This window comes from Myotis yumanensis, unplaced genomic scaffold (genome assembly GCF_028538775.1).
Source record: "Myotis yumanensis isolate MYYU_CA2020_CCGP unplaced genomic scaffold, mMyoYum1.0.hap1 SCAF_20, whole genome shotgun sequence".
Taxonomy (NCBI): Eukaryota; Metazoa; Chordata; class Mammalia; order Chiroptera; family Vespertilionidae; genus Myotis; species Myotis yumanensis.
The window spans coordinates 7043916-7057106 of NW_027223771.1; the positions used below are offsets into that span (position 1 = coordinate 7043916).

General features: G+C 57.3%; 1 protein-coding gene across 3 annotated transcripts in view; it reads right to left on the reverse strand.

The window, feature by feature from the left end:
• The window catches only part of NTRK3 (neurotrophic receptor tyrosine kinase 3), a 215084-nt gene that overhangs the window by 40936 nt on the left and 160957 nt on the right, over positions 1 to 13191 (reverse strand). For all 3 annotated transcript variants that reach the window (XR_011469144.1, XM_070400435.1, XM_070400434.1), the window contains exon 14: positions 231 to 361. Coding sequence is in view for 2 of the 3 variants with exons in the window: in XM_070400435.1 (XP_070256536.1) it covers positions 231 to 361 (131 nt within the window). In the remaining variant the exon portion in view is untranslated. The remainder of the gene's footprint in view (positions 1 to 230; positions 362 to 13191) is intronic.

Consider the following 13191-nt stretch of genomic DNA (forward strand, 5'->3'; position numbering starts at 1 on the left):
TGTCCAGAATGACACCAGGGCCTTTCCCAGGCAAAACCTGCTCCTTATGTGTGTGTGACAGCTCTGGAGCTTTGACGCCAAAGAAGTGGGTGTGGGTCCCAAGGACAGTTCACTGACCTTGGAGCAAGGGCCCGATGGCATGTGGAGGAGGGAGCCTCTCCTTCATGCTCCCAGCCGCCCCCCCTACCATCCACCACCACCTTCCTGGCCCCACACGTTCTGGGGTTCACCTTCACGGCCACCAGCATCTTGTCCTTGGTCGGGCTGAGGTTGTAGCACTCGGCCAGGAAGACCTTCCCAAAGGCGCCCTCGCCCAGCTCCCGCTTCAGCACGATGTCGCGCCTCTTGATGTGCTGCACGTCTGTGGAGGGACAGAGAGGGGCGGCCGAGTCAGTGCTGTCCTCCTTAGAGGCCCGGGGCGGGGGAGCACCGGGGCCCAGAGCAGGGAGCCCCGCTTCCGAGTCCGCGGCAGGCGAGGCAGGCTCGGGCAGCACCCTGCCTTGGGCGGGGAGACGGCTTCTCACTGTGGAGTGGAAGTCGGAGCCGGAATCACATCCCAGCTCTGCCTGACACCCCCCTAGGTCTCTAGACCGCAGCTGGGAAACAGCCCACGCCAGTGTGTGCACAGGATTCTGGGGGAGGAGCTGTGGTGACTGTGCGGGGAATGCCCTGGACTTGGGGCGGATCGCGGCGCAGGGGGCCTGAGCGCCTGCATTTCAAACAGACTCCCAGGTGAGGTCCACGTGCCCTGGGTCCATAGGCTGCACTGCGGATTGTGAGTTCTCTGGCGTATTTCAGAGTCGGGTTTGAATTCTGGCTCCGCCTCTTTGCTCGTTTCTTGAGCTTGGCATCCTTATTTCCCCCCAGAGCCTCGATTTCCTCGCCTGGGTAATGGGATCAACACCAACACCTTCCTTGCTGAGCTTTTGTGGCGATGAAGCGAGCTAGTCCATAGGCAGAGCCCGGCCCAGTGCCGGGAGACACTACAGGCAGACACACCTGCACACACACATGCGGACACACGCTGGCTCTTGTTATAACGGCGGGCACAACCCCGACACAAGGTCGCGACTGAGATAACGACTGCCACGTGGCAGCTTGTACTATTTGGGGGAGCCTCTCCCTGACATACTCTCCTTGGAGGGAAAGACCAATGAGATCACGAACGCCAAGTCCAGAAAGAGAACCCAGAACCAGGGTCTGTGCACAGAATGGGCTTGCCCGGGTTAAAGTCTGCCTTCCCCGGGGGAGCAGGAGGGGACCTCAGCCCCCCACCTCTGTGGAAAGGCGCTGCTGGAACAGTGGTTCTCAACCTTCTGGCCCTTTAAATACAGTTCCTCATGTTGTGACCCAACCATAAAATTATTTTCGTTGCTACTTCATCACTGTAATGTTGCTACTGTGATGAATCGTCATGTAAATATCTGATATGAAGGATGGTCTTAGGCGACCCCTGTGAAAGGGTCGTTCGACCGCCAAAGGGGTCGCGACCCACAGGTTGAGATCCGCTGCGCTAGAAGTGGCCGGTGAGGAAAGGTGCGAGCCAGGAATTGCTCACCGGCCTCTCCGTTACCTGTTCAACAGGCAGGCGCCCATTAAATGCCTGTATCAGCGTCAGGAAGAGCGTGGCCGAGCAAGGAAAGAGGACTGGCTCAAATGGCCTGGCCGAGAGAGGACCGTGGAAGAATGAGGCCCACGGTAGACTGTTCCCGTGAGTTTGAGGAGACACAGGACAGGGACAGGGGTGTGGCTTCGAGGCTTTGGTCACTGTTTTGGTTGGCTTTGGCGATTCCTTTCAGAATAGACTATATATTTCTCCTTCCCTACCAGAGCTCCTGGTGTCCCCACCAGGTCCGGGATGGCCCTCGGGTGAGGAGCCGTGGGAGCAAGTGGTTTGGCTGCCCGGGCACACGCTGATGCTCTGGAGTCTGGCCCCGTCTCAGCCACCGGCTGGGGACCCCTGAGTTGGCCCTTGCTTCCCCTTCTTGCCAAAGAACGCCAACAGCCATGAAAACACCAGAACGCACTGGTATCTCAGAGGACGCCAAGGGTTACAGACCTTACACACGCCAGCTGACTGTGGGCCCAGGAGCCCGAACGGAACAGGGGGCAGGTGACCACGTGACGAGAAAGTTGTCTGCTCTCGGCAAGCATGAAGCAGACCCCCCCACCCCCACGGACCCCAGTGCCGGCCCCACACCTGCAGGTGGATCCTTCCACAGGGAGGAGCCCGTTCAGAGACGTGGAAACACCCAGCAGCTCAGAATAAAAAGGCTGGGCTCACTGGCAGCAGAGGCAAGTGTCTGTAGAGCAACCCCTGAGCTTGGGCCGCGCGGGGGTGGGGAGATGTGAGCGGGGCAGCAGGAGGACTAGGACGTGAAAACCAACTCCATCCCATTGTAAGTCTCCCCAGGAGAGAACTTCCGCCCAGCCCTGGGGGGAAGAGGCTCCAATAGGACTCCGGACCCCAGGCCACCATTGCGGCAGCTGCTTTCCCTGAACTTTGGAAGAAGGGGGGTAAAGGGAATCCATTTGTGCCCAATCCTACCATTGGCTCAACTTTGGATTCTCATGAGAGATGCGAGTGATTGCGCCCCTTTCACAGATGGAAAGATGGAGGCAGGGGTAACGTTCCAAAGTCCCCAAGCTAAAACACCGCTAAGGAAGGGCTCTTTCTTCTTCTCATGGCTCTGAGCCTGCGTTCTTTCCATTACCCGAGGCTGCACGTCCTGTGAATTCCTTCTTTGTGGCCACCAAGAGGACGCGGCCCACAGCAGCTCAACCCTCGGTCTCCCCTGCTTCTCCTGCCCAGCTGCTCACCTGCGCATCCTGGGACTCTGGTGCAGCATCTGCCAGAGGGGAAGGGTGGGCGCCCTTCCTGGAGGCCCGGGGAGGAGAGGCTGGGGTGGGCCGTTTCCTTTTCTGACGTCCAAGCGTCTATTCGGGCCTCTTTCTGCGCTTATTTTTAGCTCACGCAGTACTGCTCCGAGCTGCCCCACATGCTAGAAGTGATGGATTTTCCTGGGAGGAGAGGACATCAATCTCCTTTTACTGCCCGGCTGGCTGGCCCAGCAGAGTCTGGGTCACAGGGCTCAGACGCCGGGACACTGGTAGGGGAGGAGGAGAGGGGGCCGCACAGCCCAGGCGTGGGAAGGCCTCCCAGTCTCCAGCGATGCGGGGTGGCTGGAGCGAGAACAGGCCCGGCAGACAGGGAGGAGGCGTCTCGGGGAAATGAAAGGGTCTCAGGCACTTTGGGGCCTGACTTTTCCCAGACTCCTTTTTGCAAGAGAGCCACGGACTGCCTTCCCCCGGAGGAAGCCACGGGAGCGCTTCTCGTCACCATCGGACAGCAGGTTCATCGGACAAATACAGAAGGAGAATTTCTGCATCTCAGTCACCGCTCCAGCCGAGGGCCAAGATGGCGATTCTGTGTGTGGGGGAGCCACTCCTGGGAGGTCGCCCAGGCCGGGAGCAAGCCTGGCCGAGGGCAGGGTCGCTAACCCGAGATGCCACCAGCCACCTCTGTACAGCAGACCTCGGAGCCCTGAGAGGTCAGAGGGCAAGCTGGGGTCACCCCCTCTCCTACCTCTGTTTACCTGCAGCACCTTCTGTGACCTGCACAGGTCAACCCACTGGACAGACAGACGTGGCCAGAGACACAGGTGACCACTGTGGGCCTCACTTCTATGTTCTTAGAAGATGGAAGTGTGACAGGCAGAAATCACTCAGTCCTGCTGACCAGCAATGAAGAGGAGACATAACACCCCCACAAAACGGTATTACTGAATGAGTGAGGACTTGGGGAAAGAGACAGGTCTGTGTTCAAATCCTGACCCTGCACCGTATCCTCCCTCCAACTCGGTTCCTGGGAACATGAGTATCTGTGGACAGAGCTGTTCAGAGGATGGACTTACGACTTTTAGATAACAGATAATAGGAAGTATCTGAAACACAATGGGCATTTAACACAAGTAGGTTTCCTTCCTTTCTGCGCTATTTTCGTTTAAACTAGGAGATAAATGTACCTGTGAACAAAATGGTGGCTTGGAAAGAACCTTAGACAAGGACGGTGATATTCCCTGGAAATAAAGTGGCCTGAGGTTCCTCAGAGGGGAGCCAGCACCCGGCCGGTGTGGTTCAGTGGTTGAGTGTCACTGTTCAATTCCCCGTCAGGGAATATGTCTGGGCTGTGCGCTTGATCCCCAGTGTGGGGCCTGCAGGAGGCAGCCGATCCATGATTCTCTCTCATCATTGATGTCTCTCTCTCTCTCTCTCTCTCTCCCTCTCCCTTCCTCTCTGAAATCATAAAAATAAAAAAACAAGAGGGGAACCAGCTCCGACTCAAGGGGTCCTACACAGCCTGTCCAAGCCTGTCACCGCCATGTCCCACCTCCTCCCCCTTCAGAGGTCAAAGCAGGTACGGGAGGACGTCGGTCAGACAATGGGATGAAGCCATCAAGCCAGAGACAGCCACCTGCCAGAGACGGCTACTGACCAGCAGAGAAACCAGCTTTCCCAGCGTCGGCGACTATAAAAAATGGCGGGTAGGACTCAGCCGTACGTGAGGCAGCAGCGTCAGTCCCCACAGCCGCCCGCTCCCGCAGGCAGGCCCAGGACGCCGTAGCAGCTGGTCCCTGGCGGTCCTGCAGCTCTGACGGGTGACTGTCCCACGAGGCTATGCGTGCGGCAGCCCTGAGCTGGTCCTCCCCTGAAGGCTGCCCCCGCAGGGACCAGATGCGGGCCCTCCCGGCATCCCTACGGCTGGCCAGGTGCTCTCTCCCCTCATCCCCACAGGCTCTCCTAAGCTCTCACCTTCCCCTCGTCCCTGGACCACTGTAACTCCCCGTCTTGAGGTGGGTCCCCACCTCCTTGCTGAGACCGCTCAGATATTTCCCCATCAACTCTACCTTCCTCTGGGCTTGCCTGTTTCACCTTGTCATTGTCCCCTGGTGCCCTTTTTATAAAAAATATTGATTTCAGAGAGAAAGGGAGAGGGAGGGAGAGAGAGAAACATCAGTGATGAGAGAGAACTATCCATCGGCTGCCTCCTGTTCGCCCCCTACTGGGGATCGAGTCCACAACTCGGGCATGTGCCCTGACCAGGAATCAAACCGTCACCTCCTGGTTCATTGGTCGATGCTCAACCACTGAGCCACACCTCCCAGGCCATAGTGTCCTTATTAATAACAAAATAACTGCCACCGAGTGAGCAGGTTCCCCGAGCCAGGCACCAGGCTCAGCTCTCACCATGAACTGCCTCATTCATCTTCTCGACTCTCTTAAACACAGTGTGTCGCTACCCCAAGCGCCACAGCTGTGAAGGCTGAAGTTGAAGGTGATGGAGTACTTTGCCCAAGGCCCCCAGATGTCAGCAGTGGCCCACGGGACTCTGAGGTCCAGCCTGAGCAGACCGTGCCACCCTGCCCTCCTCCACGCCAGCCTCCCTGGCCAGGGCACCTCCTCCCGGCAGCAGTCCTTGGCGGGAACCAAACTCATCTACAAGGACAGAGAGAAAGTCACTTCCCACGGAACTTCCTGCCTCCCTTGGCCATCGCCACCGGAGCTCACCAAGCGCAGAGAGGATGCCTTCTGGAGAGGAGGATGGCACCCAAAGAGATCAACGAAGACCCCAGCACCCACGGAAGAACGGAGGGTCTGCACAGCCTCAGGAGCCCTCCCATCACAAGGCGAGGCCTGAGGATGTCTGGGCGAACGAAGGAGGGGGGAGATTCTTGGCAGAAGAGAGGGAACAGGGAGAGGAAGGGAGGGTCTCGGAGAAGTGTGTGTTTGCTTTACACTAGCCAGACCCTCGGGTCTCGGGCTGCCAAACTCGCTCAGGAGAAAACATTAATTCAATCCCACACATTTAATTACACATGAAGTGGAATGTCTTTAAACGGGAAAGAACAACATTCCCAGAGCTCCGACTGAGGGTTTGAAGTGGCAGGGGGGAGACGGAGGGCCGGGGCCGGGTCTGTGAGGGGCAGGAGGCCGCTGAGAGGGCCGGCCCCGCCCCGGCTGGGGGTAGGAATTCCTCCTGCCCTCGCACCTTCTCACGGCCCCACTGGCTCTGTCTCGCCTCATGCCCCGGTGGCACGCGGAACTGGTTTCCCCTTGGGTATTGTGTCAGAGCGTGACCAGGTAAGGGCGCCCCTGGACGGCACAGACCCTGTGGAGAAGCCTGCGGCCAACCCAGCCGCTCCCCCTGCCCCTGGACAGAGCAGAGCCTGGCTCCCTGTCCCAGGAGCGGTGCTTGCTAAGCCCCCCCTGGGGTGACTTACAGGTTATGGAAATAGGGGGTTGCCCTCAGCTCAGGTCCAGGGTTTTCTAGGAGGAGACATTTCAAAGGATAGAACTCTGCAGAGCTTGGAGGTCAAGAATTTAAAATGGGTCCCCGGGCCCTGGCTGGTAGCCCAGTTGGTTAGAGGATCATCCTGATACCCAAGGTTGTGGGTTCGATCTCCAGTCAGGGCACATACAAGAAGCAACCAATGAATGCATCAATAGGTGAAACAACAAAGCAATGTTTCTCTCTCTCTCTCTCAAAAAAAAAATCAGTCGAAACTGGTTTGGCTCAGTGGATAGAGCCTCGGCCTACGGACTGAAAGGTCCCAGGTTCGATTCCGGTCAAGGGCATGTACCTGGGTTGCGGGCACATCCCCAGTAGGAGGTGTGCAGGAGGCAGCTGATCGATGTTTCTCTCTCATCGGTCTCTCTCCCTTTCTCTCTGTAAAAAATCAATAAGATATATTTTAAAAAATCAATAAAAATGTGTCCCAGTTACTAACTAAATGGGGGTAACAATGACGTGGGGAAAAAATCTAGGTTGAATGAACACCAGTGCGGTTGGGCACTGTCCCTGTCCCGGGTGAAGAAACTCAGGACGGCCCACACACCCAATGTTCCTGCTGGCCAGCCCGGGTCCCACCCCAAGGCCCTCCTGCTGGACTGGGGCTCCCCCCATTATTTCCAGAATTTGATGGCTTTGCGAAGGGGCTCTAGAGGGTGTTGGCAGCTGCTCAAGCCAAAGGCCAGCGCCACGTGTTACTGAGCTTGTACACTGGGCCTAGCACAGAGCCCAGTACGCAGCAGGCCCTCACTAAATACTGGATGGGTGGGTGGATGGATTAGAACTCCCCCCTAAGCACCGCTCCCAACTGGAGCATGAAGAGCACTCCAGAGAGGGAGGGGAGGAGAAAAGAGGAGTGAGAATGGGAAAGGGTCCAGGAAGCTCCAAAGAGCAGCCTTATTTATGTCTCGGCTCCAAGACTGGCCCCCAAATCGGGATCACACGGAACCATGCAGCTGAGACCAGCATCTGACCGCATCTGACCCTCAGTCTCTGCCACTCAGACCCCTACACAGAGTGCCTCTGAGGTCTGCGTCTGACACGGCTCGGCCAACGCCAGGTCTCCACTCCAGGGCACGCGTGCACCCTTGGAGGTCATGCCCAGGATGGAGGTCACGATCAAGGATGGAGACACGTGTTCCCACGCATTGAATAAGCAAACAGGAGACCCCGCTGTTGCTGGGAGCGGCGGAGAAAGAGGATCAGCAGAGGACGGTCTGTTCTGGGGCGACTTCCAGCTCACGTTTCCTGACACGAGTTCAGAGGAAGAGGCTACGAAGTTCCGACGTGTCCCTGCCCCAGGTGCTGCCTCTGGGAGCTCCATCTTGAGCTCAGACGTTTGCTGACACAGAGCCCCTGACATCACACGCCCGCTTCCTTTGTCTCCGCGTCGCATGAGCCCTTGCGTGGCGAGGGGACCCCTCTGGCTCTCATCAAGCGCTGACTGTCTGAGCCGGAGTGCAGAGCAAGCCTCCTGGGGAGCATCTGGAAGTGAGACGCTAGGTGCTGAGTGATGAAGCTCATGCTCCAGCTATGATCCTGTCCCTCCAACAACCTGCCGGCTCCCCGGCCCCGCCTCTCCCGGCCTGCATGCTTCCTTTCCAACTTGACGGGGACACACTCTCACTCCAAACGCCCATGCAAGGGGCTCCCTCTGCACCCCAGGCTCCCCGGAGGCCCTTCCCCTGCGTCTGTCTCTGTCCCCCAAGGCTGGCTGGTGGCATCATGGTTCCTCACCAGCAAACCCAGAGCTTAGCATGTTCACGGTGGTTTCTTCCAGCTGTGGAGCTCGGGGCTTCACCCAGGAGGACAGAGAGCAGGAATGCCTATGAGAGACACAGGGTGGACCAGAGGGCTGACCCAGACCAGAATCACCCATTGGCCTTGACCACCACCAGCTACCGTGGCTCCAACAGGAAACAGCCCCTCAGAGACCTGTGTAGTCAGAGGCAGCAACACACCAAAATGTAGAAAAGCAAACACACAGAGAAGAAAGGACGAGAAGGAGTTCTCAGTCATTCATCCATCCACGTGCCTGGTAAGTCCACGCCAGGACCATAGCAGGGCAGTGAGGAAGGGCGCGGCTCTGGGTGTAACCTCACACGGGACACACCTGAGGAGCAGCATTGGACAATTCACTGCACCAGACTCAAGCCCAGATGTTGTCAGGAGCGATGTTAGAAAATGTCCATCTCACTGAACTGTCCTGAGGGTTCGATGATGTCATGTGTGTCCAGGAAGCATACGAAGCACCCGAGTGACCGAATGACCATGAAGGTTCACAGAGGAACTCGCCAGCTCCTCCTGCCACCCACCCACTACTCCAGCCTTCGACGGTCCACCCTGACGGCTTCATCTCTCTGTGCCTCAGCTTCCTCACCTGTAAAATGGAGACTTAAAAAAGGCACCCAGTGCATGGAGGTGCGGTGCCCTTAAATGCACTAAGAGGTATTAAATGCTGCCCAGCTGGCATGGCTCAGTGGATGAGCGTCAACCTATGAACCAGGAGGTCACAGCTTGATTCCCGGTCAGGGCACAGGTTGCAGGCTCGATCCCCAGTAGGGGGCGTGCAGGAGGCAGCCGATCAATGATCCTCTCTCATCATTTCTATCTCTATCTCCCTCTCCCTTCCTCTCTGAAATCAGTAAAAATCTATTTTTTAAAAAGGTATTAAATGCTTAGAACAGCACAAGGGCACACAGTAGGTACCCCATACACATCAGCTACGGTGTCCATGCCTTTGGGGCCGTTGTTAGTCTTAGTTCTTAGTCTTTACTCTTCGCTCTGATATTTGAGAGCTCTGGCCCAAATCAGCAGGCTCCCTCCTGGTAAATTCCTTACATAAGTGCACAGAACAGGGACAGCAGACGGACAGACTGGTCATTCACTGTCGGGGGTTCACCCCCATTCCTCCATCTGGAGTCCCTTCCCACTTTCACCAGGAGGCATCAACCCACACCCCAAGATCAGCTCTAACCCCACATTCTCCCGACCTTCTTTAAAAGATCTTGCTCTCTCCTCAGAACGTCTACTCCTAATGCAAACACAGGCGCAGCAGGACCACCTCCGCTCACTCTGCTGTTCCCCAGCGTAACCTCGACCCGCCCCAGAGTGGCTCGGGGAAAACAGGCTCTACACAGCGCGCTGCCTCGGGGGAGCCAAGGGCATGGGCAATGGCCAGCATTACCGCTTTTCTGTAACAGACATTGAGGCGGGGAGTGTGGCTGCTTTATGGGGCCTCCAGCTCCTTCCCTCCTCCCAGCTCAGCACATACACATCCCTTCCAGCCCCATCGGCACAAACCGCTCTGCTGCCTGCTCACCGTGTGCCCGCCCGTCACTCCCAGACAGGCTCCCTCGCCCCGGCCTCGGGGTATCACACTCCCAGGCTGCAGAGGAGCAGCGGGGAGTCCGCAGCTGGGCCTCTTCCAGGGAGGATGTTCCTGTTTCCAGCTCCCACTCCTGCAGCTCAGACACCTGCCAGGCCTCCCCCAAGCCCCTCCCCCGCCCCTGGCCACCCTCTCTCAGCCCTGCTCTGGTCCTCACTCTCTTCAGCTCTGTGTCTGATGGGGTCCAAGGTCAGAGGTCCGAGCCAGTGGGCCTGGGCCACGCAGGCCCTGGGCGTGGGCAGCCTGAACTTGGCACGGCCGACAGTCGTTCCGCACAGCCTCCCGGATCCCGGATCCAGCCTCCCTCCCTCTGCCAGGTGTTTTCCCACCACATCCTCGGAGCGGACTTCCCAGAGCCCCCCACACCAGATGTTCCACGCACGGGCCCATGTTTCCTGGCCCGTCTCCTGAACCTCCCCCTACTCTATTATTCTTTAAAAAAAAAAAAGTCAAAACCGGTGGGATTCTGGGTGCCCCTCCCCCCCGCCTCTGGAACCCCCCGAAGGCTTGGCAGCTCAGAGAGGTCTATTCGGGTTCACCAGGTTCCAAGTTTGCTGCCTCGTGGGCACCCACTACAAACCCTTCCATGGGGCCTCAGATCAGAAGAGCATTCTTTCTAGCTCTCCTGGTGCCAAAAGAAACAGAGCCACAGGGAAGTCTGGGCTTTGACTATTGTCAACATTTTTTTCTCTCCAGAAGGAAGATGCCAGAAGTTGGGGTCAAGAGGTCAAGGGTCTATCGGGACTTAGTGGAGAATCGGGACAGGAGAGAAGGCCTCACTGGACATCACTAGACTCGTGTCGGTGACAAGTAGCCACCTCTCCTTGTAAGGGCTGGACACCCTCGGGCAGCTTCCGAGACATCAAGATGGGGCCTCGGGGGCACCTGCCTTAGGAATCTATAGAAAATACCCTTAGGAGCCCTGCAAGAAACCGTGCTCCCACCCCCATAGGGGCCCCAGATCCCACTGTCCGCCGGCCTTGGAGACTCCTCCCCTCGTTTTCCAAAGGAGATGATTGCTTGATGTGGAGACAACTATATACCTTCTATCTGCTGTGGCCGCCTCCACCCTAAGCCATCTCCACTCACTCTCCTGGCCCTTACACACCCCTTTCATCTTTCTAACCTCCTTGCCCATCTACCCCTTTTCTATGTAGGTGGTTGGCCTTCACCTCTGGCCTGCTTTTTGCTGCCTTCTGCAGCTGCTCTGCTCCTGTCCAATCCTCTCTCTCTCTCTCTCTCTCTCTCTCTCTCTCTAATAGACCATTGCAGACTCGCCAGGCAGGTGTGAAAGCTCCTCAAACCTCCACGGTGCAAAGCTGGGCCCACAGGCCGGGGCTGCTGTCCGGCTCCCGCCAGCTCTCTGAGGCCTGCCTCTGAGCACAGCCCCTCCTGGCCCCACGGATTGCAGCCAAAAAAACTCTGTGACGTAAGACATTGACCTCTTTTACCCTATGAGCGGGTCCTTTCTCTCTGTGTCTCTTCTCTGGGAACTTAGCCGTTTTCTCACTTTCAGCACAGAAAGCACAGAGTCCTAGGAACCAGGCAGCTGAGGCCCGGCCTGCAAATGTGTCCCGTGTCAATGGCACATGGATGCCATCCTGTGTAACGTTTCCGTGTCTGTGAGATACTGGAGCAAACACGTGTGATTCTCCAGTGCCTGCAGGTCATGACTTGGGCAGAATGATTTAGGAAATCCAAGTTATAAAAGCAGGAAGAAATTAAATATTTGGAATGAAGACCAAACATGGGGTGGGGGGGGGGGGGGAGAGAAAGTTATCTGCAATAGAGCACAACCCCTTGATAAATATCTGACTAAAGTAAGGCGACACCCTACAACAGCTTCCCACAGAACGGGGCTCGGCAAGCGATCTGTGCCCTGCCCTCGTCACCGACTTAGCACGCGGGAGAGGCAGGCGTGCTCCTCACCCGGTGCTGTCCCTCCGTTTCAGTTCAGTGGAGGTTGGAAATAAACAGATTAATGAATATAACCACCTAGACGTGTATTCCTATGTCCCCCGACAGGCACAGGGATCCTAAGGGGTATGATTTCTCTGTGAGTCCTTTCATTTCTCATGAGCAACTCTGGGGCCATAGATTTCCCAGGGGTGTGGCAGGGGGAGCGTGAACCTCAAGACTGCAGTTTCCTGGTCCCGCGGGGCTGAGAAGTGCTGTGACCATCGGCATCCCGGCCACAAGGAGCTCTCACTGGGCAGGGGTCTCCTACCTGAGCTCCCAGCCCGCCCCTTCCACTCCATCCCTCACCCCCGGCTCTGGAACATGGCCAGTCAGCCAGGCTCATCTTTAATAAAAAGCAAAGTAGGAGCCCGGCCAGTGTGCTCAGTGGTTGAGCGTCAACCTATGCATCAGGAGGTCATGGTTCGATTCCCGGTCAGGGCACATGCCCGGGTTGTGGGCTCGATCCCCAGTAGGGGGTGTGCAGGAGGCAGCCAATCAATGATTCTCTCTCATCATTGATGTTTCTCTCTCCCTCCCTCTCTGAAGTCAATAAAAAAATATTCTAAAAAAGTAAAGTAGGAACCTTGATGTTTCTCCCCTAGTTCAAATCTGAGCTTAGACAGAACGCCGAACCTGCTTCATCTCTGCTTACAGGATCTGATCCAGCCGCCACCCCCACGTCATCCGCAGCCCCTCCTCCACCGCCCTCCACTCCACCCACTGCTCTTCCTTCTCTTCCCACACTTTCCGAGTTCAGTGCCACTTCACGTCTAGACAGCAGCCACCACCTGGCCCCGAACCAATGCCCGCTCTACAACTGTCCCACCGACAGGCCCGTTTCCATCACAGGGCACCGAGGGAATGTTCATGGAGAGCCTGCTGCCATCGGGTCGCTGTCTCACCGACTCCTGTCTGTTCACCAGCCGGTCTCCCCGTGGAACGCACGCGTCGGGAGAGCTGGTCTGTGTCTGTCAGAGCCGCGCCCCAGCAGCTCAGCGCTATTAGTTGGACAGATGAGGGACGGCCGTGGCGGGTTTATCATCATTATCCCATCGGCCCCAGTGACTCCGAAAACACTGAGGCGATCCGGCACCGGCCGGGGTGGCTGCAGCTTCAGCAGAACTGAATCAGAAGCCAAGGAGACAGAGCGATGACTAAACCGGGGCAGCGCCCGCAGCAGGGCAGTCGCAGCTCTGAGTTCATACCGAGTGGAAGACCGCGGTCCTACGAGCACAGAGTCCAACAGCGAACACGGGAGTGACAAGGCCACTGAAAACCAGGCCCTCAGGCTCTCCATCTCCCCTGAAATCCTGATTTCTCCTCCACCTGAGGCCCTGCCCTCAGATGAGGGCTTCAGCGCAGCACTAACTCACCGAACCCAAAAGGGCCCATCACCCACTGAGAAGGCCTCAGCTTCCTTGGCAATCAGGTGGCCTCCAGGAACCTCTTCCGAAGGTGATGGCGAGGGACAGGCAAGGTGTGGGGCGCACTCAGG